This window comes from Falco punctatus (assembly GCF_963210335.1).
Source record: "Falco punctatus genome assembly, chromosome: 1".
Taxonomy (NCBI): Eukaryota; Metazoa; Chordata; class Aves; order Falconiformes; family Falconidae; genus Falco; species Falco punctatus.
The window spans coordinates 100,550,784-100,576,837 of NC_137580.1; the positions used below are offsets into that span (position 1 = coordinate 100,550,784).

The following is a 26,054-nucleotide window of genomic DNA, read 5'->3' on the forward strand; positions in this document are numbered from 1 at the left end:
TGCCCCAAAGGGCGCGTTGAAGCCACTGAAAGTCAATGGCAGGAAGATGGGGCTGTAAAACTCCCAGGTGAGAAGACAGAGGGCCGTGAACCCAGCAGCAGTGCTTTGCCTTACAATTTCCAGAGGTGGGCAAGGATGAAGAGAATAAAGACTGTGTGCAGTGCCAGCCCATGCATGCAGACTGCAGTCACCCCCAGCTCACGTTTTCCACATGCCGCCATCCCCTTGACAAGCCAGCCTGCAAGCCAGGCTCCTGCTGGCCGGGGGCCTTCCCTGTGATTTGGTCTTGCGAGTTTTTCCAGCTTTGACCTCAGTCCTGCTGCAGTACACACAGCCTCGGCAGGCTTGGAAGGGCTGGAGCACGTCCCACTCCCCTGCCCTGTCTCGCAGGGCCCAGCTCTTTACAAATCAAGAATGTTTATTTAAAATAATTAAAAATAAAAAAAAAATCACATAGAGCTAGGGAAGCCCTGAGACAACAAACAAACATGAGTGCAATACTGAGCTTCAAAAGGGCAGGCAGAACCAGTCTGTGCCTCATAAAATAATGAGTAAGTATTAGGAAAAGATCCTTAAATACCACAGATAAAAAAAGCAAAAGCATCTGGCACAGACCAATTGCAAAGAACATCTCTTGCCTGAGAAACTTAATTGTTTTGTCAGGAAGAATTACTGGAAGAGGCCAATTAGAGCTGGATTTTGGTTCAGTTCCTGGCCTGATGGCCCTTAAGATTAGCACCCACACGCATCTCAGTGTCCCGAGCAGTGTCACACCAGCTCTGGCCCAGTGTACGGAGCAATGCCTGGGGACTGCCATGGGGCACAGAGATGTGTTCTGGTTTACATGGCCACTAGCCACCCTAGGAGGGGGTTCAGGGTCTGTTCCCAAGGCCCAGGCACACAGGGTCCCAAAGGGCTGGACTGCTGTTGCACAGAGATGTGTGAACAGTGAAAGCAAAGCCCCTGAACCATGGGATGTCATGGCTGGTCCATTGGGGATGTCCTCTGAAGAGTGTGAGAAACAAAAATTGTGGAGAGTGGCCCTGAGAGCTGGAGAGGACAGTAAGGAAAGATGAGTTTGCACCGTGATGGGGCAGCAGGATCACCCCTGGGCACAGGCTCATGCTCAGAGGTGCCATGTCCAAGAGCAGCCCATCCCAGCCTATGGTGGTATCTGGGAGAGGACGTGCAGCTCCATCAGCAGAGTGATGCTGGCAGGTTAGGACCATTCTGGAATCGGGTCAGTGCTGGAGCCAGGAGAAGGGCCACATCCCAGGCAAGTACACTGGAAAAACAGCTTTAACCAGAATCTGCCATGAACAGCCCAGGGCTCGGTAATGAGGTCAGGGTCCTGGGGCACCCTTGGGGAGTAGCCCCCACCCCGCATCTTCTCCACCCTTATTCTGCAAACCTCCTTCATGGTTTGCCCCTTCTTTGACAGCCCCCAATAGTGCCATCTCTCAGTGCCTTCACCCCTTCAGGCATGACAGTCACCTCGCTGGGCAAGCATCCCTGTGCACTATCAGAAAATTACAGAGTAACTGACATTGGAGGGGGCTTGTGGAGGTGTTAGATCCAGCCCCACTACCCCCAGCAGAGCAGGTCCAACATGATGATGTTGGCTGAGACCACGTTCAGTCAAGACCTGAACATCTCCAAGACGGGACATTCCACCAACCACCTTGTTCCCATGTTTGACCACACTCATGGGGGAAAAAATTTTCCATCAGGAAAAAAAAAAAATATTCCCCATGTTGCAACCAGTAGCCATCATCTCTCATCTTCCTGCTGCACCCCAGCAAGCTGAGGCTACCAGAACATGTGGGGCATGGAACAGTGCCAGCCCCCAGCGCCCCTTCCCTGCTGCTCCCCTTCTCCTGCTCCTCCTCACCCCATGGTCCTGCTACATCACCCTGGCCAATCTCCTGGCCAAAACAGACGCATGCCCTGGTGAGGGGACAGGTGGCCAGTGGGAGCACTTTCCCTCTGGGTAGGTCCAGGTTTGCAGGTGCATGCTTCCCAGGAGCCCTCGCCCTGCCTGTGCACAGGGGCTTCAGGCTCAGGGCCAAGGGGAGTGCAGAGGTCGGTGAGGGCAGTGCGGGAAGTGGAAAAGGGCAGAGACAGGGAAAGCTTTGGAACAACCCTTGCTGACGGAGAAATCCATTCACAGCAGACAGCCACCCAAAGCATGAGTGAAACCAGACCCTGGCAGAAAGATAACAGCACAATTACAGAGAAACTGGAATTCAAACCATGGCTTGCTTGCTCTCATAGGGGGAAAAGAGCAGACAAAATAACAAAAGACTGACCACACGCACACAGCCCCCAGCCCTGGCCCCTGCCTGCTGGGCACTGCCCCAGGGAGCTTGCCCACAGCAGGAGCTGGGAGCCAAGGCAGGGGGTCATGCCCACATCCACCCAGGGATGCTTTTGTGGGGCTCCTTATGGTATCTGCCCTCTGTGGAGCACTGCCAGCCTGGGGGCCTGGTAAGCACCCTGGGGGCTATGCCCACTGGCCCCCACAGGCTGGGGTCCCCACTTCCCCAGCATGAGGGCCCTCACGGCAGGGCTGCAAATAGTGCCCAGGACCTCACTTATTTAATTAATGGATCCCTGTCAGCAGGGAGCAAGCAAGAGCAAGGAGGCAAGTGGTTGGGGGCTGGCAGGGTGGCAGCTGGAGGCACACGGAGGAGACTTCCACCCTGAGCTCAGCCTCCAGGCACCCAGGGATGCAGCCCTGAGCTTGAGCCTGTCTTGGCCCTCCCGCTGCCTCAAGCCAGGATGGATGTCTGGCAGGCCCGTGGGGAAACCAGCTGCTCCCACCCAAGCCCCATCAGAGGCGTAAAAACACCAGCAGCCCCAGTGGCCATCCACTGCTTGCTCCCCACTGCAGTCCTGATGCCAGGACCATTCCCCCACTGGTATCATTCACGCTTGCAGAGGGCAATCAGGGACAAGCCCAGGGACAGCAAAACCACTGACTGACTTTGCTCCGAGAGGAGCAGACCATTTGCTGTGGACGCATTGCCCTGACCTGTACATCACTGGCATTTTTAGGGTCCCACAACACCGTTCAGGAGTCATGCATCCATGCTCACACCCCAGCACAGCACCCACTTAGCAAAGGTCCTGGAGCAATGTGCACCCTCACACAGCCTGTCACCCCTACCCCAGCAGTGACAGACCCCTGCAGAGAGCTGTACCTTGGTGGTGGGTTTCCCTGCCTGGGCAAGTTTCTGGACTGGGAACCACATGTCACACCAGCCTAGGAACAGGGCAGCAAGGGGGCTGTAAATCTGGGATTATGAGGTATAATCCTGGAACATCGGACCCCTGGCACTCGCATTATGGGATAGAAAACATAAACTAGTCCCTGGGAAAATACACTGAGAAAGGGGGGCTCTCATCATCCCTGACTCCCAGCTCCCAGGATTGGTAGGAGGCTGCCCGTCTCTGAAGGGGACAGGGCAACTCCACAGAACACCACTAGCTACAAGGTCCCCTCTCTCCACCCAGTGCAGAAGCACAACGTCTCATGATGTGCTTGTCAGGAGGAGAGCAGCAGACCATAAATCACTCCAGATGTGATGGGAGCTGGGTCCAGGCCATGACCATGGCAGCCCCTTCTTCTTCCCTTGCCAAAGGGAACAAGCAGGGCACAGGGGCGCTGGCTGTGCTGTTGCGAGACGCAATCTGTCTGCAATGCTGCTTGTCCAGCCAGGGGGCTGAGTAGCCGCCGTGTGTATTTATATCAAACAAGGGGAAAGAGTTGTATTATATTTTTTTTCAGTACAGCAGGAAATAGCTCGGATAGTTACATACCTGGTGAGATGGCCGAGGAACCAGGGGCCAACAAACATAGAAAATCTGGCATCACCTGGAGCATCTGTGCTGCACACAGTTTGTAAGCATCTAGGACTCTGTGTGTATCTGTATGCCAGACTGGGGCGGGGGGGTGGGGGGTGGGGGGGGGAGCAGGCAACAGGTCACAGCAAGGACCCCCACGTATGGCCAATGCTTCAGGAACTGGTGGTGAGTGGCCAGCCGGTACTGGGTGGCTTGAGGCGAAGCACTGAGCTCCATTCACCCAGCAGTGAAGCACAGCTCTCCAGCAAGCTGCAAGCAAGCACACGCAGCCCGGCCACCTTCCCTTGGGGCCAGGTTCAGACACCCCCTCACATCCCCAACGTCTGGTTTATCTGCTGACCCACAGCCCAGGAAGGTGTCAGGCTCCTCCGCAGCCCACAGAGACCACAGGAGAAAGGTCCAAAACAGGACCTGCGCAGCCCTTGTGCTTCCTTCTGTCCCAGCCAAGAGCCAGGACATTGCCACAGAGAAGTTCACTGCTCCTGCTGCTCACAGCCCACCATGCCCCAGCACAGGACCTGGCACTGGGCTGCTCTCTGGTGTTGGCAATAGTAGGGGCTTGACTAGGGAACTCCTGAAGTCTCTTCCACCCAAATCTGCCATCGGTTGTCTCAGAGCCAAGGCACGTAAAGCTCTTCCAACCATCCCAGATGCCCCATAACGAACTCCAGACCAGCAATCCTCGTCCAAAGCCCACCGTGCCAGCCAGAGTCTCACTGCTTGCAGACCTGGTAAAGGTCACCTGGCTGTGGCACCAAGGGGTGAGTGCCCTGCCTCAGCCTCATGGCAGGACAGCTCCAGAGGAGAGCAGACATGAATATGGCTTGGTCTGGAAGAGGAAGGCTGTCTCTGGCTTGGCCAAGCATGTCATATCAAGTGGGCTGCAAGAGACCAACCCTCAAAAGCAGGGGTAGGATGAACCTGGAGAGAGTCCCCTAGAGCTTTGGGGACCTCCTCCAACACTGGTACTTCACTGCTGCTGTCTCAACCCCCAAATCTTATTCATACCAAGAAAGCAATTGTCCTTCCCGTGCTGGGGTCAATCAAACCAGGTCCCTCCTGACCCTGGTCTCCAGCCCCCACAGTGCTCCCCCAGCCCCACTCCTTCCCAGCACTGTCAGCCTGACTGCATCTTCTTGCCTGAGAGTTTCCTTTTATAGCATCTCCTTTAATGAGGTGGGTTGTGGGTGGGTTTTTTTATATCAGATCATTTCTTCAACATGTCTTCAACAATAAAAGGATTATTTTGAACTCTGAGCTGGCTGTCAAAGGCTTCTCAAAGGGCTGTGGAGTCTGTAAATGCATGGTCTCCATTCAAGAGTGGTGAGGATTGCTCTTTGGGAGCCATGCCTGCACACAGGTTATAGTAGTTCCAGGTGATTTCTGCTCCCTGCTGACCAGTGTGAAACATCATCAAACACGTTCCTGCAGTCAAAGACTGGAGATGTGCCTTTTCCACCTGCCTTTCACTCACTGCAGAAGAAGGTTCGTTGCCTTCCCCTGAGCCAAACGGTGGGTGCAGTAAGGCACCATGCATCCCACACATCACCACTAGCAGAGGTGAACAGCAGGAACACAGGACCCACACAGGGTGACACATCCTCAAATACTTGCCCAGCTTACAGCAGTTTGCAGTTCATGGACCTCCTGAGCCAGAGCTGAGCCTTTTTGTGTGATAATCCCTGGTGGATTTTTCAACCATGAACTTGATCTGAACCCACTCTTTGAACCCACGTGAGCTCCTAGTTTACTTGTTCTCAAAGATAATCCACAGATGAGATTTCTTCAGCCAGTGTTCAAAGTGTCATAAGACAAAAGCCCACCATCAGGCTTTTGAAAACACGGACTTTATCCAAATGCCCTTTACCTCGACCTCCAGCCTACCCTAGCCTGAGCTCTCAGCCCTGCGGGGAGGACATAGGTTGCACTCCCCACCCAACACCAAAGCAGAAAAGGAAAGTAACCAATCAGCCATACCAGATCCAGCTGTGGTCACACCTCCCAGGACCACTGGGACCACCAAGGACCACCTTCATCTTCCCTGTAGACTTTTGGAAATATATGTGCCATCTCCAGCAGGTTGTGCTGCATCTGCCCGTGCACTCATGTTACCCTGTCTCTAACGATTTAATGTTGTTTCTGCTGCCTGGGCCCCTCCTCCTCGTTCTTGAGATAATTGCAGAGATTTCCATTTTGCCAGATTCCTAGCCTCTCTCTGAACTTACTCCCTTAAAGCTGTTTCTGAAGGACCAGGCAGCTGCCCTGCGGTATCCTCCCTCACACATGCTTCCCAGGAGTTATTACGTAGCAGTTCTCAGCCCGTAGACTTCATTTTGCTACTCTCCCTCCTTCCTTTTCCAAGATATTAATTGCACATCCTCTTCCAGCTGCATCTGTGAGTTAGGATAGACCCACCACTAGACTGCCTAACCAGGTCATTTGGATCAACATGGGTTGGAGAGCATTCAGACAAGCAGCTCAAGCCAGGAAATCCAAAGATGCAATCCTCCAGCAAAAGCCTCCAGAGCTGAAATCCTCCAGCAAAGGGAGGGCAAGCCTCAGCAGCCTGGAGTGCTTGGTTGACATCATTTCAACCAGAGGAGAACAGATGAACTCCAGTTCATGGTCACCATCACCCAAACTGTTATCATCTTCTCAGCCCATTGCTCTCTGCTGGTCAACTTGAGAGACAAAGCTGCTTCTTTCTCCTCTGTACATGCTTTCCATGGATGTGCTACACGGTCCAGGTCTGGTGATTTGACTCCGGTCAGAACTGGCAAAGCTCAGCTCAGGTTCAGCTCAGTTCAAGAAAAAAATAACGGTTTGATCTATTCGGCTCCACTTCCCAAGGGAACCCCAAAGTCCTCATTTGGGGACGATGGGCAGGGAGTGAAACAACCAAGGGATCCTCCATCCCTCCTAGCAAAGGCAAGCTGCTGGGCTCACAGGAGAGCTGGGATTCACAGATGCCCCTGTGGAAGGAAGACCTGGGCTCCAGGACATAATACAAGACCCTGAGGGTAAAATAAATAAGGGCAATTAGGTGCAACACTCCATCCTTATTCCTGAATATCAGTAGAGTTGAGTGCTGGTAGAGGAAATTACAAACTGCTTTTTAAGATTCAGATACTCAGATGCCACCTGAGTCCCAGTGTAAACAGAGCTGAGATGCCTTGACCTCACCAAATGTCCAGAATTGCTTTAGGATTATCAAGGTGGACCTCAACAGATAAGCCTCAGGCTACCCAGGGCTCACCAGGCTGTCTGCTTGGGCCACAGCCAGCCTCACCGAAAGCACTGAGTCATCTCTTACAAGTGACAAGAAATCCTTTGTTTATTTACAGCCACTAATCCACTCATTAATTCCTGTTCCAGTGAAAGTTTGCACCTTATTACTGAGCTGGACTTTTAATGACTTCAGCTTCCACCCCCTGGACCTCATCCAGCGTGTCCCCGATGTTTCCCAGGAGATGGCAGTCACCTCCCGAGATACACAGGCAAAGCAGGAGCCTCCGGGATGACACCTCGGGGCTGGGCTGAGTCTCGCGGGTGGTGCTGGGGGAGGGGAGGCGTCGGAGGGGTTCGCACCCACCCGCGGGGCTGTGGTCTGCAGCCCTACCGGGAGTCCCACGGACACGCTTCAGGATTTACACCGAGCGGCAGGGACTGTGTCTCGGGCAGGAGCAGGGAGCTACCGGAGTGTGCCTGGGCGGGGACGTCAAGTCACCGGAGTGCTGTCCCACGGGGGACACCGAGTCACGGGGCTGCGGTCTGCGAGTGTCCCCCGTGGGCAGGGGGCAGGGGGGTGGCGGCGTGGGGTGCCTGGCTGCGGGAAGGGCTTCGAGGGAGGGGGAATGTGTATGGGGAGTGATGATGGAGTGTGCCAGGGCAGGCAGGGCTGTACGGGGAGGGGGGGGGGGGGGTTGGAGCTGAGCGACGGAGCGGGCTTCCAAGGTGTGTTGGACCTGGCCAGGGTGGGAAGTGGAAGTCCCTGGTCAGGGGAGGAGAGCAGATGACAGTGGGGACAGCAAGAGGGAGCAAGGGGGACTGGGGAAAATGCAGCTGGGACAGACGTGGCATGAGGTCCATGGGCTATGGACAGGGGGCTGGGGTGTGGGCAGGGGCCGTTGGGGCTGCTCAGCAGTGAGGGTGAGGCTGAGCCGGGCGGAGGGGGCTCAGGTGAGGGCTGCAGGCACACATGGCGAGCAGAGCTGTTGCCCTTTGGGATGGGGACAGTGAGAAATGGGAATGTCGTTGGTGTGGGACCACTGTGCCCCCATGATGTACTGACATGGGGTTGCTGTGCCCTGGGGATGCAGGGCAGTGGGAGCACCATAGATTTGGGGTACAGAAGGGGTTGGAGTCCATGCAGTGGGGTGCAGGAGCGAGAGCACCATGCGCTGGGGGTGCAGGGTTGGGAGCACCCTACCCTGGGGGTGCAGGGGAATGGAACACCATGCACTGGAGGTGCAGGAGGGTTGGGAGCGACACTCATTGGGGGTAGGATGGGAAGCAGGTGGTTCATGTGCAAAGGCTGGGGCTGATGTGGGAGCCTGGGGATGTTCCCAGCATGGTGGAGACATCATTCTGTGACCTGACCTTGTGGTCAGAGCCCTGCAGGGTGGCAGGCCACAGCCAGGGAACATGTCATGTCCACAGGGGCTGCATGTGGCACAGGCAGCATGGCTTGCTGGCAGGAGGACAACCTTCCCAACCATGCAAGAAGTCATGAATCAGCTATGTGAGCTGCTCCCCCGGTCTGCCTGCCTGCTCCACGGGTCTGATCTCCAGCCAGCTCTGCGCCATGCCGCACTGATTTATATCTCAGCCTTTTCTTGCTACCTGGTCATGAGCCATGCGGGTGTTAGGGGCCAGTGCAGAAGGCTTAGTGACAGCAGCCCTGGCCATCATCAATCACAGCAATGCTTGGATTTACAGACTGAGAAGTCAGGCAGAAGCCCAGAAGTCCTGGGGGGCTCATGGTGCTGAGTGATGTATGTTAGGGGGAAAAATCCACTTGTCCCTGGACAGCAGAGGGCTGGGCTTTAGGGAAGGACTGGACAGTTCAGGGGCTGATGGACTCAGGCTACGTTTGGATGTTGGAAAAAGAAAACACTCATGCACGGAAGTGTGGAGCCAGCCCAGCCCACAGCAGCACTGATGTGCAAAACTGCACCAGCCACCCCATCCATCCTGCTTTCTGCCACCTTCTTGGTCACGGGGACATGCATTCTCCTGCCTCTGCCTCCCCACAGCAGCTCTCCAGGTCCCACCTGGCTGGCACCCCACAGGGTTTTCCTACCCTGCTCCATTCATAGCCCAGCTCTGCACCCTGCAGAACATCCCACTTCAGCAGGGCAAGTGCTCCACCTTGTAGGGCTCAAATGCCCCACAGGATGGCTGTCTGTGCTTCCCCGGGCTCAGGATGTGCAGCAGAGAGCTCAGAGGACCATAAGAGGTCCCTTCCCACAGCTGTGCATGCCTTGGGTGCCCTGAGGACATTCTCTGGCCTTGGCATTCTCCCCATACCACCAAGGAGGACCTGCGGTAGGGAGAGGTGTACAGAGATGCAGTCCATGTCCCTGACAGCTTTCAGTGACAGTCACTATGACTGTCACCAAAGTCCCTTGAGTCAAAAGCTGCCGAGTCCCCATTAAGCTTCTGATCCCCCTGTCCAACCCCAGGGAACACATCCACTCCCCAGCTGGACTGAGGAGCTGGGAAAAACCCAAGTACCAGGCTCTGAGCACCCATGAGTGTAAACAATAGGGACCAGAGAAGCACATGCAAACCCCTGCGCAGCACGGAGCCACCCACACAGCCCATGCAGCATGCCCCAGCCCCTGCAGCACATCATTCTTGCCCGTTTGTCAAGTCTGAAGGCTACATGGAGAAGCTGGACTCTCAGCTGCTGATGCAGGCAGCAGTGTGCTGCTCTGAGGGGGTCTTTTGGCCATCGTGGTACTCAGTACCTGCAGGGCCCTTGTCCCAAGGGGTGGTGTGGGGGAGAGCACCTCTGGGGCAAGGTGATGCACCAGGCTGTGGTGCTGGGGTGGGGGAAGCAGAGGGGAGGCATCTGGGAGGGCTGGCAAAGTACAGGCTGAAGGGGTTTGATTGCTCCATAAACCCAGGGAATGGACATGGGTGCCAAGACAGCCCTGGCAGCGGAGTGACTTGGCTCAGTCTGCAGCTCCTGTGAGCTCCCAGCAGCCAATGCCAGTGGGAGCCACTCGGACGAGAAGCTGTGTGGGTGCACACAGGGTGCTAACAGGGGTACTCACCCCAGCCTCCAGCTCACATCCCATCCCGCACCCCACGAGCACAGCCATCACAGCTGGTGATGGCCCAGGACGCAGGGGCACAAGTGTGATGAATATCATCTCAAACCACCTGGATACGTCAGGGTGCCCACAGAAGCACAAGCCTTATGCACATGCCTCTCTCCATTCTCTTGCTGGGAACGAGCTGTCCATCACTAATTGATGCCACTGGGCTCATGAGTGGCTCCATGGGCAACCCAGCAAGTCTCTGGGGCACACAAGGTCGTGGGACCCAGCATCCTGTGGCTCCACTCTGATAAAGAGAGATTGCCCACCAGCATCGGTTTGTCCAGGGGACAGCATTAGTCCAACACTGAGGGCCAAGGGCATGCCAGGGATGCCCTGCACAAGCCCTAGGAAATGCAAGCCCACCTGCCCAGTGTAATGACTGCCACTGCACACTTTACCCAGGTGTCCAGGACTGGCTCAGATGTGGGACCTACAGGCAGGTTTGGAGGCAGATGACATTGCTAGAGCTGGTGGAGCCCAAGCTGGAGATGCCTGGCCCCACAGAGGATCCAAACCCAGCTCAGACATGGTCTTTCCCACTGCCTGTCCCAGTGGGAAAGCTTCAAGGGTGAAAGACTCACCTAAGCTGCCCTTCCACCGGGAACCATCTTCTTGGTGAGAGAGGGCAGGCGAGGTCATGGCAGAGGTCTTGTGGGCTCGGGGTGGCCAGCCAAGCTCCTGCTTCAGGGATGCGCATCTCCCCAGCCTCCATGTTGAGGGGTGATGGAAACACCCCACTGGCACGGTTGCACTGAGCGGGCCCAGCTGCAGCTCCAGGGTCCCAGCAGGACAGCGCGATGTGCCTCATGCAGCCAGCATAGCCAGGGCATAGCCAGATCCCCAGTCCCCAGACAGGGCACAAGGACAGCACCCCAAGGAACTGCACCATGACAGCACATGCCCAGGTGGGAGCCCTCCAGTGCCAGGCCACGTGCCAAGACAAAGTCCAGCCTCAGCACCAGCTCTTGCAATGGGGAAGCTCCAATCTGCTGCAACCTGCTGCCACCCCTTGTGGGGGTCCCTTCTGTCCTGCCGTGCATCCTCGGGGGACAGCCTGGGGCCTCCAACGTGGTCCAGACCCCAGCTGGCTGATGCTGGGTCCAAGCCAGCCCAAAGTTGCTGAGCCGTGGGGTGTGGAGCAAAGCTGTTTGCACAGCTGTGTGCTGCACTGCGGAGAGAGCCAGCCCAGGGAAGGTGATGTTTGGAAAAGCACCAGCTAATGTGGGGCTGGATCAGTGCAGGTGGAGGCTTGGGGAAGGCACGACCCCATTGCAGCCCAGCAGGCAGTGCACCCGGGGCAGGGGGACGCTGGCAGTGCACCCTGCCTCTGGTTTCTCTTGTAAATGAAGATCAGGCTTCAATGAGCAGTGGGAACCGTGCTGGGAGTGTGACACCCGTTATTAAGGCCTGGCCACAAAGCTGCCCAGCGGTCACCGCAGTGCTGGGAAGGGAGATGCAGAACTCAGCGGGCTGGATCGGACCCACGCCGGCGGCTGTGGAGGGGACAAAGCATCCACCCAGGGTGGCTGGAGCTGTCGCAGGGGTCGCAGCCCCCCACAGCCCCCATCCAGGAGCCACCCCTGTGTTCTGGCCGTGAGTGGGGACGATCCCCATTTGCGTGGGTCCGACCCCTCGCTGCCCGCCCCAGCCCCACGCATCCCCTCTGCCACGCCCCGCTCCGAAGGCGTCACTGGGGGTGACCCGGCCGCTGCTGGCCGGGAGGCAGCGCGGGAGCCGGTGCCTCGGGGGTCGGGGCAGTGCCATGCCGGCCGGGGCCGAGCGCGGGCGGAGGGCTCCCTCTCGAGGCCCCCGGCCAGCACTGCCCGGCCCCAGGGGCAGCGCCAGCCTCCACGCGTGACTGTGGGCAGGTCCCTACGGGGCTCCTCGCCGGCCCGCAGCAGCCCAGTGGTGGTGAAGCGGCCATCGCCGGGGGGACAGGCGGGGACAGGAGGGAGCACCAGCCAGCTGCCGGGCGTAGCAGGAGGGGACGAGAGCCACCAGCGTGGCCTCGGGGTGGCCACTGGCCCCTGCGGGACACCCTCATGTCCTTGCCGTCGTTCATCAGCGGGTGGATTTGCCTGCTTCGCTCTGGGGAAATGTCAGAAGCCAAGGGACGGGTCACAGCACCCCGCGAGGCAGAGCCTGCCCCACGCCCCGCACGGCGGACACCGGGGCTGCTGCAGCAACCGCCGCCCCCGGCGCCGCGGGGACACGCCGGGCGCGCCAGCCCGGGCCGGGTCCCCCTGCCTCAGCGCTAACGAGCACCTCCCGTTAATCAGCTCGGCACGGCATGTTACAGGCGCCGAGCAGCCGGGCCCGGCACCCCAGAGCTGGGTGACCCGGAGGAGGCACCTCACCCCCCCGCGCCCAGCGATGCTCCCGTGTCCCGCTCCCCAGCGGCGAAACCCCAGCGCGACGCAGCGAGACGTGCCTCCTCGGCCCCGGGCTCCGCTCCCGTTCTCGGGCACGCCAGGGCATGGAGGGCCCGGTGCCAGTGCCCGTGCCCCCCCGCTGGCGGCGCTGCCGTGGCGGGGCGGGGCGCTGGCGGAGCGCACGGCACCACCCCGCACTCCGGGCGGCGCGGCTGCAGGCTGAGAGCTCCGGGCCCGCCGGACACAGCCATCGCCAGCAGCGCCGGGGCGGGGCAGGGACGCTGCAGCGGGGGAGCGGTGGCTCTGGGGCACCTCGTGTCACCGCACACGGGGTCACCCTCCGGGGCACCCGGTGCCAGCCCCTCGGGACACTCTGCGGCGCCCTGAAGAGCTTGGTCACCACCCCCGCTCTGTGTGTGTGTCTGTGTCCCCTCCTGCCCCACCCCCCGGCGCACTTGGCCGCCCCCGGCGCACCACCCCCCTGAGGGAGCGGGACTGAGGCGCCGCGGAGCGGGTCCGGCGGCCAATGGAAGACGGGGAGGCGTGGCCGGGGCGGCTGTACGAAGCCAATAGAGAGCAGGGGGCGTAGCAGTGGCCAGTGTGCGGAGCCAATAGAGCGTGGGGGCGTGGTCAGGGCGCGGAGCCAATGGGGCGTGGGGGGCCGAGGTGGGAGCGCGGGGCCAATGGGCGCGGGGACGGGGCTGCGGCCGTGGCAGCGGCGGGGGTGCGGGGATGTGGCTGCCGGCGGCGGTGCGGGAGCGGGTGGCGGCGGTGCACGGCGGTGCGGCGCTGCCCGAGCGCCTGCGGCAGTACGATGGCTGGGCCGCCCGCTACGAGCAGGTACCGAGGCCGGGGGCGCCGGGGGCACCGCGGGCGCTGCCCGGCGCCGCTAATCGCCGTGTCTCCGCAGGATGTGGCGGCGCTGGAGTACCGGGCTCCGCACCTGGCCGCCGCATCGCTCTCATTCGTCTTCCCCGCGCCGCCCGCCGGGGCGCGGCTGCTCGACGTGGCCTGTGGCACTGGGCTGGTAGCGCGGGAGGTACGAGGCGGCGGGGCGGGACGGGGCGGGGAACGGAGCTAACGGTGCCATCACTCCGGCTGTCCCCGCAGCTCCACCGCCGCGGCTTCCGCTGCCTGCACGGCGTGGACGGCAGCGCGGGGATGCTGGAGCAGGCGCGGAGCACCGGCCTCTACCGGCAGCTGCAGCGGTGTGTCCTGGGCCAGGAGCCCCTGCCCGTGCCCCCAGGTAATAGGCCGATACCGGCGGGGGGGGGGCGCCTGCCCCCCGGAGGCTCCTCCCCGGTGATGCCATACGTGTCCCCGCAGAGCACTACGATGCCGTGATGGTGGTGGGGGCCCTGGGCGAGGGGCAGGTGCCGAGTGCAGTTTTGCCGGAGCTGCTGCGTGTCACCAAGCCGGGTGAGCCGGTGTCCCCACTGTCCCCTCCCGCCAGCACCCCCCGGGGTGGCAGGACAGGGTCATCAGGTCCCAGTGGATGTGGGTCCTCGGCTGGGCGCTGGCCCTGTGGCACAGCCAGGACATGGCCTTGTCCCTGCTGCCAGGCACAGGCAGGGACATGCAATGGCACCCCAGTCCCTGGCCCTGCCTGCTGGCAGGGTTCAGGCAGGGGGACACAGCAGGTGTCACAGGAGGTGATGGTGGCACTCCTGATGCATGACAGCCTGTGCTCAGGTGTGACATCCTGCCAGTCCCCTGCCCACTGGCCTCCTGGCCTGCCCGGCCCCTGCCCCCTGGCCTGCCCACTGACTCCTGGCAGGGTCTCACTACCTCCCCTCATCCCCACCTTTCCAGTGGGGGACACCCAATGTCACCCGTGCCCTCTCCTGGCAGGAGGTTTCCTCTGCCTGACTACAAGGAGCAACCCCTCGAACCTGCAGTACAAGGCGGAGCTGGAGGCAGTGCTGGAGAAGCTGGAGAGGCAGGGAGCCTGGCAGAAGGTGCTGGCCCAGGAGGTGGAGCGCTGGGAGAGGGCCACCTCCGAGGAGGAGAGCACCCAGGGCACCGGCTACATCTCCGGAGTGGTCTACATCTATCGAAAATGCCCTGTCCCCCCCCTCGAGGAGGGATGAATGCGACACGGCTCTGGCGGGGGTGGCAGTGAGCACTTTGCCCCTTGTCAAACCCAGCCAGGGACCCCCTCCCAGAGCAGGGCAGCTGCTGGGGAGTGACAGTGTTTTCAGGGAGCATCCCCATGCCCTTCCCCATGCTCCTTCCCCCGTTGAGTTCTGGGCCCTGGGGACCTTGCCTGCTCTTCAGCATAGGGAGGGTCTGATGTTTTCACTAGGGTCTCCTGGGCACCACCACTAGCTCTGACATTCAGGTACCGTCCCCAACACCTCGGCCCTCACCGTGACATCTCACGGACCCAGCTGGCTGCTCAGAGCTATATCTTGTCTGGGATGTCTTGCTGCCATGCCCACCTCTCAGCCCTCATGGTCAAAACATGGATCCTTCTTCATCTTCCCCACCCCAGACCCCTGTGGTCTTTACCTGAGGACTGTTGGAGGTGGGGCCCCATTGCCATGTCCTGTGATTGCCCCTCCTCATCCTCCCCAGGACTTAACCCAGTGTACCCTGAGGTGCAGGAAATCCCACATCCAAACCAGGAGTAGCTGTGCCAAGGTGACACCCAGACGGAGAAGCTTTCCAAGCACCACATTGGCCTTTCATCCTGCAACAGCTGCTTAAGTCTCTCATTTTCCTATGGCTCAGTAGTTAATGGTATGGGTGGGAAATGAGGCTGGAAGGAACTTCAGGAGCCGGTGGCTGCTCCCCACACAGGAGCCACCCAGCATCACCTGCCCAGCCTGTTTCCCAAGCCCCTTGCCGTGCTGCCCTCACTCTTCCTCCTCCACTGCTCCCTTGGGAAGTTTTTTACCCAAATCTCTTGCTGGAATAATTTCCTTTCTTCCTTTTCTCTTCCCCCAGACCTGTTCCTGCTCATCCTGTTCCTGTGGCCCTGGGGAACAGGTTGCTTCTTTCCCCTTGGGAGCTCTTCCCCAGCGGGAGGCGGTGGCTCTGTGTGTCCCAATCCTCCACCCAGGGCATCCCACATTTCCCACACTTGCTCTCCCCATGGCCCTTGTCACCCCTCTGCATTGCCCCCCCCCCCCCCCCCCCCCCAGGTCTTGGGGTCCCTGCATCCATTGTGGAGAGCTGTCCTGCTCCCCTCTCTCCCTGCTTGTCCCCAGTGCTGTCCCCTGGGCATCTGAGGGTCATGGCTGTCCCCATCCCTGCACATGGCTGTCAAATAAACACCCTGCCTCCACTGGCTGCCTGCTGTGCGCTGTTCCCAGAGCAATGGGCTGCAGACCCTCTGGGGTGGGCAGAGGAGGGCTGCTGGGGAGAGGGATTTGGCCTTTCTCTAGGGTCCCCTCCCAATCCCTCAGGGCTCAAAGGACCGAGCTTTGGGAGCCTTGTGTCCCTCGATGCCCCTCTTGGCTCTCAGCACCCTCTCCCTACCTCCATTTCCCTGCTGGAGGGCATGCAGGGAGTGCCCTGGCTGGCTACTGCAACATCCTCATGGGGACCTGGGGACATGCCAGGCACCAGGGCAGCAGCCCCAGAGCTGGAAGCAGGCTGGCAGGGCACAACACCCATAGGACGTGTCACCATACTTCCCTCACACCACAACACTTCAAAATGAGCCCAGGCAGCCTTGGTGGCACCGAGATGTTTATAGCCCGTTGCGAGCACAGCCCCTGTGCACCAGGGAAGGACACACATGGGAGAACCGTACTAGGGGTGCAGCCAGTGTGGGGACAGGTAGGATGAGGCAGCGTGTGGGCAGCAGGGGTGGCATGTGAAGCAGGACAGGGACAGTGGTGCTCTCCCTCAGGCGGGCACCCAGGCACAGTGGCTCACACATAGTCCTTCATGGCATAGCTCATCGGGCTGCAGGTTTTCACTGCTCTGTACTTCTTAGGGTAGGGGTCTTGCTGGGATGGGGGTCCTGAGCAGCACAGGATGCCTCCGCCAAAGAGCTGGAGGGCACTGGAGGCCCAGCCAATGTAGAGGGCAGCCCCCAGCTCTCTCTTGAGGGCCTCGGGCACCATGGGGTTGTAGAAGTTGCTGACGATGCTGTTAGCAGACCAGGAGACAGGGATGAGCAGCATGATGCTGGCCAGGACAAAGATGGCACCTGCCACAATGGAGATCCTGGTCTTGGTGCTCTTGTCATCCACACAACGGGTGCAGTCTGCACCCGAGACGGCAGTGAGGAAGGCAAAGAAGGCCACAAAGATGGAGGTGACCACCAAGGCACGAGCCGCTTGCAGGTCGGAGGTGAGCTCCAGCAGGGAGTCGTAGACCTTGCACTGCATCTGCCCCGTGCTTTCATACACACAGTTCATCCACAGCCCTTCCCAGAAGACCTGGGCCACCACGATGTTTGAGCCGATGAAGGCCGTCACCTTCCACATGGGCAGCACACAGGTGAGGATGGAGCCTAGCCAGCCCAGCACAGCCAGCATCAGCCCACCCAGCTGCATTGTCATCATCGCCATCAACAGCACCTGTGGGGACAGGGCACAGCCATCACAGACACGGTCTCAAGCCAGGAAGCTTTCTGAAGGGCGTGGACTTCATGCTGGGTGTGTCTGTACCCCATCCGGGTGGGAACGGCTGCAGACCAACACGGGGACACATGTGGCATGAGGCATTGCTGCAGGTCAATAAGGGACATGCATGGTATGGGGCCTTGCTGCAGGTCGGTATGGGGACACATGTGGCACTGAGCACCCAGGCCCTGGGCAGGCCAAGGTGCAGAAGCCCCTGTGTGTCATGATAGCCCCTACAATGCCACCACAGCACAGGACAGTCCTCTGCCACCACCCCATCCCAGCTGGTCCAAGTGCATGGCAAGTATTAGGGAGGGTATGTCGTTCAGGGAGCAGGGTGAGGGGCTCACTGTGCCCACCCTGGCATGCTCCAAAGCACAGACACCCCCCCACTGTGTCCTGCCAAGGCAGCCACCCCACAGCACCCACCCCATCCCCTGCTCCACTGCTGGTACTTCAGCTTCCTCAGCCACGAGCACTTCACCGGGGCACACGGGCAGGTGAGGCAGCCCCTGCCCTCGCCATGGCACCATCTGCTCCCTGTTCAAGGGCAGGTTCTGCTTTGCCCTTGGCAGCCGGGCTGCAGCACCCTTTGGACCCAGGATTTCCTCTCTGGGGTGCTGGAAACAGGTCAGAGCTCAAGTCTACCTCTGGCCCTGGCTGTGGTGCTCAGCAGTTTCAGCGATACCCGCTCTTCCTTTGCACTGGGAGCAGCACCGAGAGGGCAAACCCCTGGTGAGGGGCTACCACAGGGTCATCCCTGTAGGAGGGGTGGCCCGGACATGCTCACAGCTCCAGCAGAGTCACACAAGGCCACCGTGGCCCCTGACTCAGCCCAAATGGCTGCTCAGCCCTGCACAGAGCAGAGCCCCTGTACTGCCATGGGGCAGAGTACACCCATGGGTGCTTGCATCCTTGCTTGGCAGCTGGGACCAGCTGAGTTTTTATGACTCCTGAGTGGCAGCAGGGTATCGGCTGTGCCCAACACACCCTGCAGTACTTGCAGGAGGTTTCGCCATCATTCCTCTGGTGCCAGTTTTGGTTTCTCCAGCCTCTTTTCCCCTATTGCGTCCTCACTCCTTCCCCAGCACCTTTCATCCCTCTGCATCCTGATGGACACCTAGCGCTGGGACTTTGCCCCCCCTGTCCATGAGAGCTTCTTTGGGCCAAAAATAAAGTCCCTGTCCCCACAAAAGGGAGACCAGCCTCTTGGGAGGTCGGGGTGACAGGAAGCCATCCCAGGCACCCTTCCCCAGCCAGCGGGACCTGGACCACAAGAGACACCCAAAATGGGGCGCACAACCACCTGCAGTGGGGACAAGCAGTGGCCTTGTGGATCCCAGCAGAGATGCTCACCAGAGCATCCTGCACACATTTACACCTGGCTGTCGGTACCACAGGGCCACAGGAGCATTTTCCACCATTCCTGCTCCCAGTGAAGGAGTGAGGGAGCTGGGAACCCTCAAGCCCCCAGACCCAGATGAGACACCCAGTGCCAGGCAGCCGGCATCACCCCTCATCCCCGTGCACCCTGAGGCAGGAGGGAAGGATGTTCCCAAGCCAGCAGAGCACTGGTTGTGCCCCAGCACAGCTTGCCATGCCGGCAGCAAGATAGGCAAAACAGCTGGCACTGCCCGTGCCAGACCCGGGGTGCTCCCAGCCGGGGCCGTCAGGTGGCCCCAGGGCCAGTGCACCCCCACCCGCCCTCGCCAGCGCCCGTCACCTTCCTGCTCGGGTGGGAAGATCACGCTGGGACAGGTGTGGGGCAGCCCTGACACCGCAACTGGCATCACTAAGGCATTGTACCGCGGAGGCACCCCTTGTCACCCCGCCAAGGGAGGGAAGCGGTGGGTAATGCCAGGGGTGGAGCAGGGGTCAGGAGGTAGCTGAGATCACGGAAGGTCTGGAGAGTGGATTTGGGGGCTCTCAGGGGGACAGGGCCCCACAGCACAAGAGCACCAGGCTGTCCCAGCACTGAGGTCGGTGTTGGGGAAGGTAAAGAAAACGAAGCACAGTGGGGTCTGAGCAGCTGCCATTTAATGAGGGAAGGCTGCGACGAAGGGATGGATGGCAGCACAGCCAGGGGGGCACCGTGAGCCATCCTCTCCCGCCTCTGACCCAGGGAACCCACTTGGGGGATGCTGAGGGGACCATGGGGCTGTGTGCACCTCACGGGATGGGGTCGGGTCTGGGTGTTGCCCCGCTCTATGTGGGTGCACAGTCCTGCACCACTCCTGCCACTCCAACCGGTTCTCCCAGCCCAGCTGCTGCCTTCCCACTCCCAGGATAATGATGTCCCCGCCCCAGGGAGCTGCTGCGAGAAATCGCACGTCTGCGAAGCTGCTCTGAGTTCCAAAAGTAGGTCAAACTCAAAATTTAGAGTACAGACAGGTGAGAGCCCCTGCTGCCCCTCGAGCCCCTGCCGGGGTTTGCGGAGCCAGCGCATCCCCATGACCGCATGGACAGGTTTGCTGTCCCCACCAGCACCACCACCCATCCCAAGGGACGCATTCTGGGGGGCTTTACCCAGCAAGAGCCCTGTGCCACCCACGGGACGGGCCCCTGGGGGCTGCGTCACCACACAGCACACCCCAATACCGGGAACCAGGAGATGCTCGACGGGCAGGGATCGAGTGGTGTCTTGGAGAAGATGCCACAGCTGGGTGCTCTGAGGGGAGCGGGACCCCTGCCGGGCAGGGGGGCAGCCAGAACAGGATCTCCTTGTTCCCCGTCTCAACCGAGATTAAAGAACCAGCTCCAATCCCCGGTGGAACAAAGGCAGCTCTGTCTGCCCTCCCTTGCACCACCCCAGCTGCTGGCCCTCCCTGCCCCGGCTGCCGGCCAGCCCCCAGCCCAGCCGGGGGGTCTGCAGGCCGGCAGCACCCCGGGAGCTCCCAGCTCCTGCTGTGGCTGGGGGTTCCAGGCAGGCGCAGTGGCTCCTAGACGTAGTTGCTGGCTGGCAGCGAGCGAGCAGCCGTGAACTTGGCAGAGTAGGGCTTCTCGCCCCGAGGGGGGCAGGTGCAGAAGAGGATCCCCCCCCCCAGCAGCAGGAGCGCAGAGGCTGCCCAGCCCACATAGAGAGATGACCCCAGGTCCCGCTTCTGGGAATCAGTGACCAGCGGGTTGTAGAAGTCCTGGATGATGGTGTTGGCTGACCAAGAGACGGGGATGAGGATGAGGATGCCGGCGACGATGAAGATGATGCCAGAGAGGATCATGACCTTGGCTTTGGCGGTGTCATCCTCCACGCAGTTGGTGCACTTGCCACCAGTGACAGCGAGCAGGGTGCCCAGGACGGCCACGATGATGGCCACCACCACCATGGCGCGGGCGGCTTGCAGGTCCTGCGGCAGGGCCAGCAGGGAGTCGTAGACCTTGCACTGCATCTGCCCCGTGCTCTGCACCACGCAGCTCATCCACAGCCCTTCCCAGATGATCTGGGCCACGACGATGTTGTTGCCAACAAAGGCCGTCTCCCGCCACATGGGCAGCGCGCAGCAGAGGATGGAGGCCAACCAGCCGATGACGGAGAGGGCAATGCCCAGCACCTGCAGTCCCATGGAGGCCATTGCTCGCTGCCTGCACCCCTGGCCACCTCCCGCAGCGCAGTGCCGGCTGCTGGGACCATGGCAGGCATTATATGCCTTTGCCGAGGGAGGAGCACTGCTGCAGCCGCCGTACTGCCGCCAGCACCAGACAGAGGGGTAAAACCAGTTTCCCAAGATTCCTCCGCTTGTATTTCTCCCTGCAGCAATGACACTTAATATCCTGGCTGCTCCCACGGAAAAGGACGAAGGGAACTGGGATCAGGCCACCCAGGTGCAGGAGTGTGTCCCACCGGGCAGGCAGGACATGCCAAGGGCAGCTGCTGGGGCTCAGCCTGGGATGCTGAAGGGGAAGAGCTGGTGTCCAGGCACTGGGATGTCTCTGCCATCACTGCCGGCACCTCCTGCTCCAGCACCTGGATGGGGTCCCTCCACACTTTTGTGCCTCGGTTTGCCCCCAGCTCATGAGGTGGCTGCTCCAGCAGCGGTCCAGCCTCTGGTCCCACATGGCCCTGTGCCCAGGGAGCAGCATGCCATCCCTGCCCCACTGCTGGGCTCCATGCCCGGCAGGACACAAGCAGCTCTTGTTTGTTCCTTGGCGTCTGTGCCAGTGCTTCCCAACCCTTCATCAGGCCTCGGGCAGGAGGTGTCACCACCCAGACCCACAAACCGGTTGGAGTGGCTACTGGCTCCCTCCGGAGGAGAGACGGTGCTGCCCGGGGAGAGGCGGGGGTAGACCCCCAAACCCACCTGCCCTTGCACTGCACTGCCGAGTCGGTGTTCACATGGCAGCCCTCAGTCCCAGGCCTGCCAGCATCCCGCTGCCTGCGCTGCCAGCCAGGTTTGGCGGGTCAGAGCTGCAGGGGGCAGAGGTGACCTCGAGGTACCCCAGTGCCACCACTGCTCTGGTGGGGACCAGGGTGCCAGAAGCAGGCAGGGCCACCTCGTGCTGGCAGCATTTTGGCACAACCAGCTGTACCTGCTGGCCAGGCTGTGACAATACCGATATCAATGCCAATATTGATGCCAATGCTTTGGGCACTGCCTAGCCTCTCCTCTAATCCATCAGCCCCCCTACATGTCCCCTCCCCACTCTCTCCAAAAGCCTCTTCAGCACCCACATAGGTGCAGCACGAGGCCAGACAGACCACAAGGATGGACAGACAGACATTGCACTGTTTCACCACTCCAGCTTAATCCCAGGCCTCTGGAAAAGATAAAAGTGTCTGACATAATCTTAGTTTTCCCGAGCACTGGCGTTACCAATACGATCTAATTGCTTATGCTAACTATTCGGTATGATGGGCTCTAGAGCTGCCACTATCCATGTGGGGATGTCCCCAGGCATTGTGCCCCAACGGGGTGGGATGAGCCAGGCAGTCCATGCACTGCAGTGCCATGAGGATGCCAGTGGCAGCTGGGCTGCAGCTGCTGGTGCCCGGCATGGCAGGAGTGGACAGGGCAGAGCCCAGGCACTTGGGGACACTCAGGTCTTGCTGCAGACCCTGACCCGTGGGGATGAGCCGGGGTCTTGCCTGCCTGCCCTGTGCCAGAGGAGCCACCCAGGTGCCTGGCCATGGTGGGATGCTCTGTCTGTCCCTCTGTCCTACTGGAGCGCCCACATTGCTCACATACCAGTGTGCCCACCCAGGAGCCAGAGCCTTGTGGTCAAGGGCTCCCTTTAATCTGTGGGGCTCCAGACCATCCCTGTCAGGGCCAGACTGCCTGAGGCTGAGCATGGTTTTCACCTCCCAGCCAGCTGCTGTAACCACCAAATTATTTGGGGCTGAGGAGAGGCACATGCCCACATGTGTGTGCACCTTGCATAGGCCATGTCCCTGCAGGCATGTGGGGACATGCCTCTGGACTGGGGACAAACGGCAAGGTGGGGACAGGGACAACTCTGCAAATGGAGCATCAAATGCCTGAGCCACTCATGCTTCCCCTCGGAGGCAGAGCAGGCGCCAGCAGGGCCCTCTGACAGCCAATTACTGTAATTAAAGCCAGAACGTGACATATATTCAAACTGGTGGCTGCCACCCAGAAACAGCCCCATGCCCTCCCCCATGTCCCCCAGCAACACACTTGCCTGACCAGCACAGCCAACCCAGTGTCCCCAGCACTGCCAGCCAGCGGGACCGATGGACACAGGCTCGGCAGCGAGTGGAGAAGTAACAACCAACCCCATCCCTGATGCCTGCTGAGCCAGAGGGTGCTGGTGCAGCACCCAGCCGGGTGCAGATGCCCTGCCCTGAATCCAGTGAGATTTGCAGGATGGAGGGGTTTGAGCTCCTTCCCCTGCTCCATCCACGTTCTCAGCATCAGTGACAGCAGAGCTCCCATTCCAGCACATCAGCCACTAGCTCTTTGGGTCTGAGAAAATGCTCTCCGCTGATTGTCCCTGCTTCACTGGGATGGGGACATGTTGCAACCCTATGGCTGGGCGGTGAGGCCATCCCCAAGCAGGGAGACCACATTAAACCTGGTGTCACCGTGATGCCAGGCACCACCAGGTACATGATGGAGGCTGTGCCACCCTGACCTTGCGCAGGGCAAAGGACGCAGGGAGAGGGCTCAGGGCACTAATACTCAGCCAAAGGGGGTTGGGGTCTTCCCCACCTGGGATGCAGGTGACATTCCCACCTCACACACACACAGAGCACTGGCTCAGCCCCATGCCGATGAGCTGGGAGCCCCTTATCCCCCCAGCACCTGTGCGTGAACTTGCCACCCCGTCTACCTCGAGGTCCCAAAAGGGAAGGCGAGACTTGCCAGCAAGCAGTGATCCACTGGGATCTCCGGCTTCAAATCCACCAAACAAGGCACGGCCACCAGCCCTTCCACTCAGCCGGCACGGAGCGGGGCAGCCTCTCCCTGCCGGCAGCCGGGGATTAGTTACCAGCAGTCCAGAGACTGAATGTTCCCAAAAAACGTCCTTGCCCAACATAAAACCCCCCCGACCGGCTCAAATATGCAGAGTCAGGTTGTTTCCTGCTATGGGAAAGCAAAGTCTGATCGGCTCAGCAGAGAGGAGCCATGCGCCGGGAGCTGTGGTGTCCCTTGGGGGATGCAGCTGCCGGGCAGCACACATTGCTGCCAGAAAAGGGACCTTCAGCCTGAAGTCACTCCAAAAATAAAAGCCCTGCCCAATTTGCTGAGCAACAAGCAGCTCTGAATGGGGAAACTATGCCCAAGTGCTGCCGAGGGGTTTTTCGAAGGGATGGAGGAGACGACGGCAATGGCTCAGGAAAAGGGATTTGAGCGGCACAATGGGGGTTCCCTCCACAGGCGATGCTCAGAGGAAGCGGGATGCTGTGGCAAAGCCCTGGGGAAGCTGATTCGAAGCTGTCAGGGTGGTGATGCTCCGAGCACACTGAGATTTCGGGCAGCCCAGAATCCCCTGGGCAAGCTGCCAACCCCCTGCCACGTCCCACTGGACCATGCCCCCCACTGTCCCCCATGTGCCGTTTGGGCGCTGGCACTGCCGGCAGCTCCATCCCCGCCCTGCTGGGAGACAGAGCCACCATTGATGGTCAGAGCCGCCTTACCTGCTCTCCGCTGTCGCCGAAGGGGCTTCAACAATGGGCTGCCTGTGTGCCCTGGCCAGGGCAGAGCCAGCAGCCCCGCGCCTGAAATATAAGCAGCCAAGGTAGCACTTACCGCCCCGGCCCCACTCGCCCGGGGGGGGGAAACGCACCGTCACTCCCCACTCCCAAGACCGCAGGGGAAGGGGAACACCCCAAACCCCATGCCGGCTGCTGGGTGCACGTGAATGGGACACAGCCCCACGGTGCCTGGGGTGGTTTCTGTCGTCACCTCCTGCTCTCCCCCGGGGTGCTGGGTGTACGGTGGGGATGGGGGGATGCCTGCAGTGCATGACACCTCCCCACCCCCAACCCCCCGCCAGTACAGGTGTGCTTCCCTCAGCATGGGCCACCAAACTGACAATGCCCCCATGACCTTTGGGTCTGAGCTTCATCTGGGATCACCACCTCATGGGGGGCAAACGAATCCCCATGCCACTGGTGGCTGCATGAGGCCACCCTATCTCGTCCCCATCCCAGGGGACCTGCTGTGGGTGATACTCCTCCATCCCTTCCCATCTGGGGGGTGGGTGGGGAGCAGAGGGGCTTCACTAGGGTGGAGGACACAGCAGCAGGGATGGGGATGCTCCCAGGACACCCACAGGTATCCTGGCCCTGCTCAGCTGTTCTCGGTAAACACCAGCAAGCCAGTTTGCTTGCCACAAGAATGTGTTCTGAAGCGTGCAGCAGCAGCCAGCACCCCGAAACCCTGGTGATTTGCCCCTTCCTCTGTCGTGAGTCAGGCAGCAGCTGCTGCCCCGGGCCAGCGCGGCACCGTGTGCAGCCTGTACTTTGGGCAATTTGGGACAACAAAGTGGAGACGCAGTGTGTGGGCTCTGATTGCAGGGTCAGGGGCTGCAATGCTTCACCTGCCCCATCTCATCCCATACCTGCCCCAGTAGACCCTACCCCAGGGGTCTCCCCACTGCTCCATACACCTGCCTGAGGCATCCCCCTCTTCCCCTGCTTCACATCCATACCTGGGGGTATCCCCCCCTGCCCCACACCCCTGCCTGAAGTATCCCCATTGCCCCACAGACATGCTTATGGTATAACCCTGCCCCTGCCCCACAGTCCCACCTGGACCCCCCTGCTGCCCCACAGCCCCTGCAGCCACCCATGGCAATGCAGCTGGGGGTGCACATGCTAGTGCATCTGCAGCCTTGTGCGCACCACGAGGTGCCTGTGTGTGCACCCGCATTGCTGTCGTGTGCCCGCTGGCCTCAGTCTGTGTGCGGCTGGCTGCATGTGCGGCTGCGTGTCCAGGTGTCCCTGCCGGCAGAGGGGGTGTGAGTTTATGTGTGGGGGTGTGCGCGCATCTGTGCGCACCCACACCCCGGGGCCGCTGGCACAGCTCTGCCGGATGCATGTGCTGCCGGCACCCCTGCGTGCAGACCTGGGGGCCCTCGGCCAGCCCAGACCCCCCTCTGGTGTTGGCAGTGTAGTGCCAGCAGCACCCCGGCAAGCCTGGCCTTGGACCCACCATCACTTGCCAGCAGCGCTGGCATCCCTGGTATCCCAAGGTGCCCCCGACGGCTGGGATCCCCAGCACCCCCAGGGACAAGGACACAAGGCCCTGGGGTGCTGCATGCATGGGCTCCCCCTCAGCAGCACATATAGGGGTACCCCCATCCCCCCAGCCACCAACCCTGGCTGGGTGGGGGGGTCTTGGGGCGTCCTTTGCGGTGTGATCAGGTTTCAGTGGGGTGGCAGAAGGCCACCTGACCAATCCAGAGTATTTTGGGTATGCCATGGGCTGGCAGAGGCTAACCTGGCT

General features: G+C 60.4%; 3 protein-coding genes across 7 annotated transcripts; 1 reads left to right on the forward strand and 2 right to left on the reverse strand.

Annotated features, from left to right (window-relative positions):
- Positions 1–13,248: 13,248 nt before the first annotated feature.
- On the forward strand, positions 13,249–15,857 carry METTL27 (methyltransferase like 27). Of its 2 annotated transcripts, XM_080388635.1 has the most exons (5): positions 13,249–13,408; positions 13,479–13,607; positions 13,679–13,814; positions 13,895–13,987; positions 14,420–15,857. In XM_080388635.1, the coding sequence occupies exons 1-5, from the start codon at positions 13,301–13,303 to the stop codon at positions 14,656–14,658; spliced, it is 705 nt and encodes a 234-aa protein (XP_080244761.1). In that variant the 5' UTR covers positions 13,249–13,300; the 3' UTR covers positions 14,659–15,857. The 2 variants fall into 2 exon arrangements, with proteins under 2 accessions (XP_080244761.1, XP_080244762.1); XM_080388636.1 differs by lacking the exon at positions 13,895–13,987.
- A 150-nt stretch (positions 15,858–16,007) lies between these two features.
- LOC308064312 (claudin-4-like) lies at positions 16,008–24,790 on the reverse strand. Of its 4 annotated transcripts, none has more exons than XM_080388594.1 (2): positions 23,434–24,790; positions 16,008–17,103 (listed from the first exon to the last, which is right to left on the reverse strand). In XM_080388594.1, exons 1-2 carry the CDS (start codon positions 23,638–23,640, stop codon positions 16,450–16,452), a joined length of 861 nt encoding a protein of 286 aa, XP_080244720.1. In that variant the 5' UTR covers positions 23,641–24,790; the 3' UTR covers positions 16,008–16,449. The 4 variants fall into 4 exon arrangements, with proteins under 4 accessions (XP_080244720.1, XP_080244722.1, XP_080244721.1 ...); XM_080388596.1 differs by having other exon boundaries at positions 24,242–24,778; XM_080388595.1 differs by having other exon boundaries at positions 23,466–23,574.
- Positions 20,021–23,425, reverse strand: LOC308064339 (claudin-4-like). Its single transcript, XM_080388667.1, has one exon. It carries the CDS (start codon positions 20,715–20,717, stop codon positions 20,088–20,090), a length of 630 nt encoding a protein of 209 aa, XP_080244793.1. The 5' UTR covers positions 20,718–23,425; the 3' UTR covers positions 20,021–20,087.
- Positions 24,791–26,054: the final 1,264 nt, after the last annotated feature.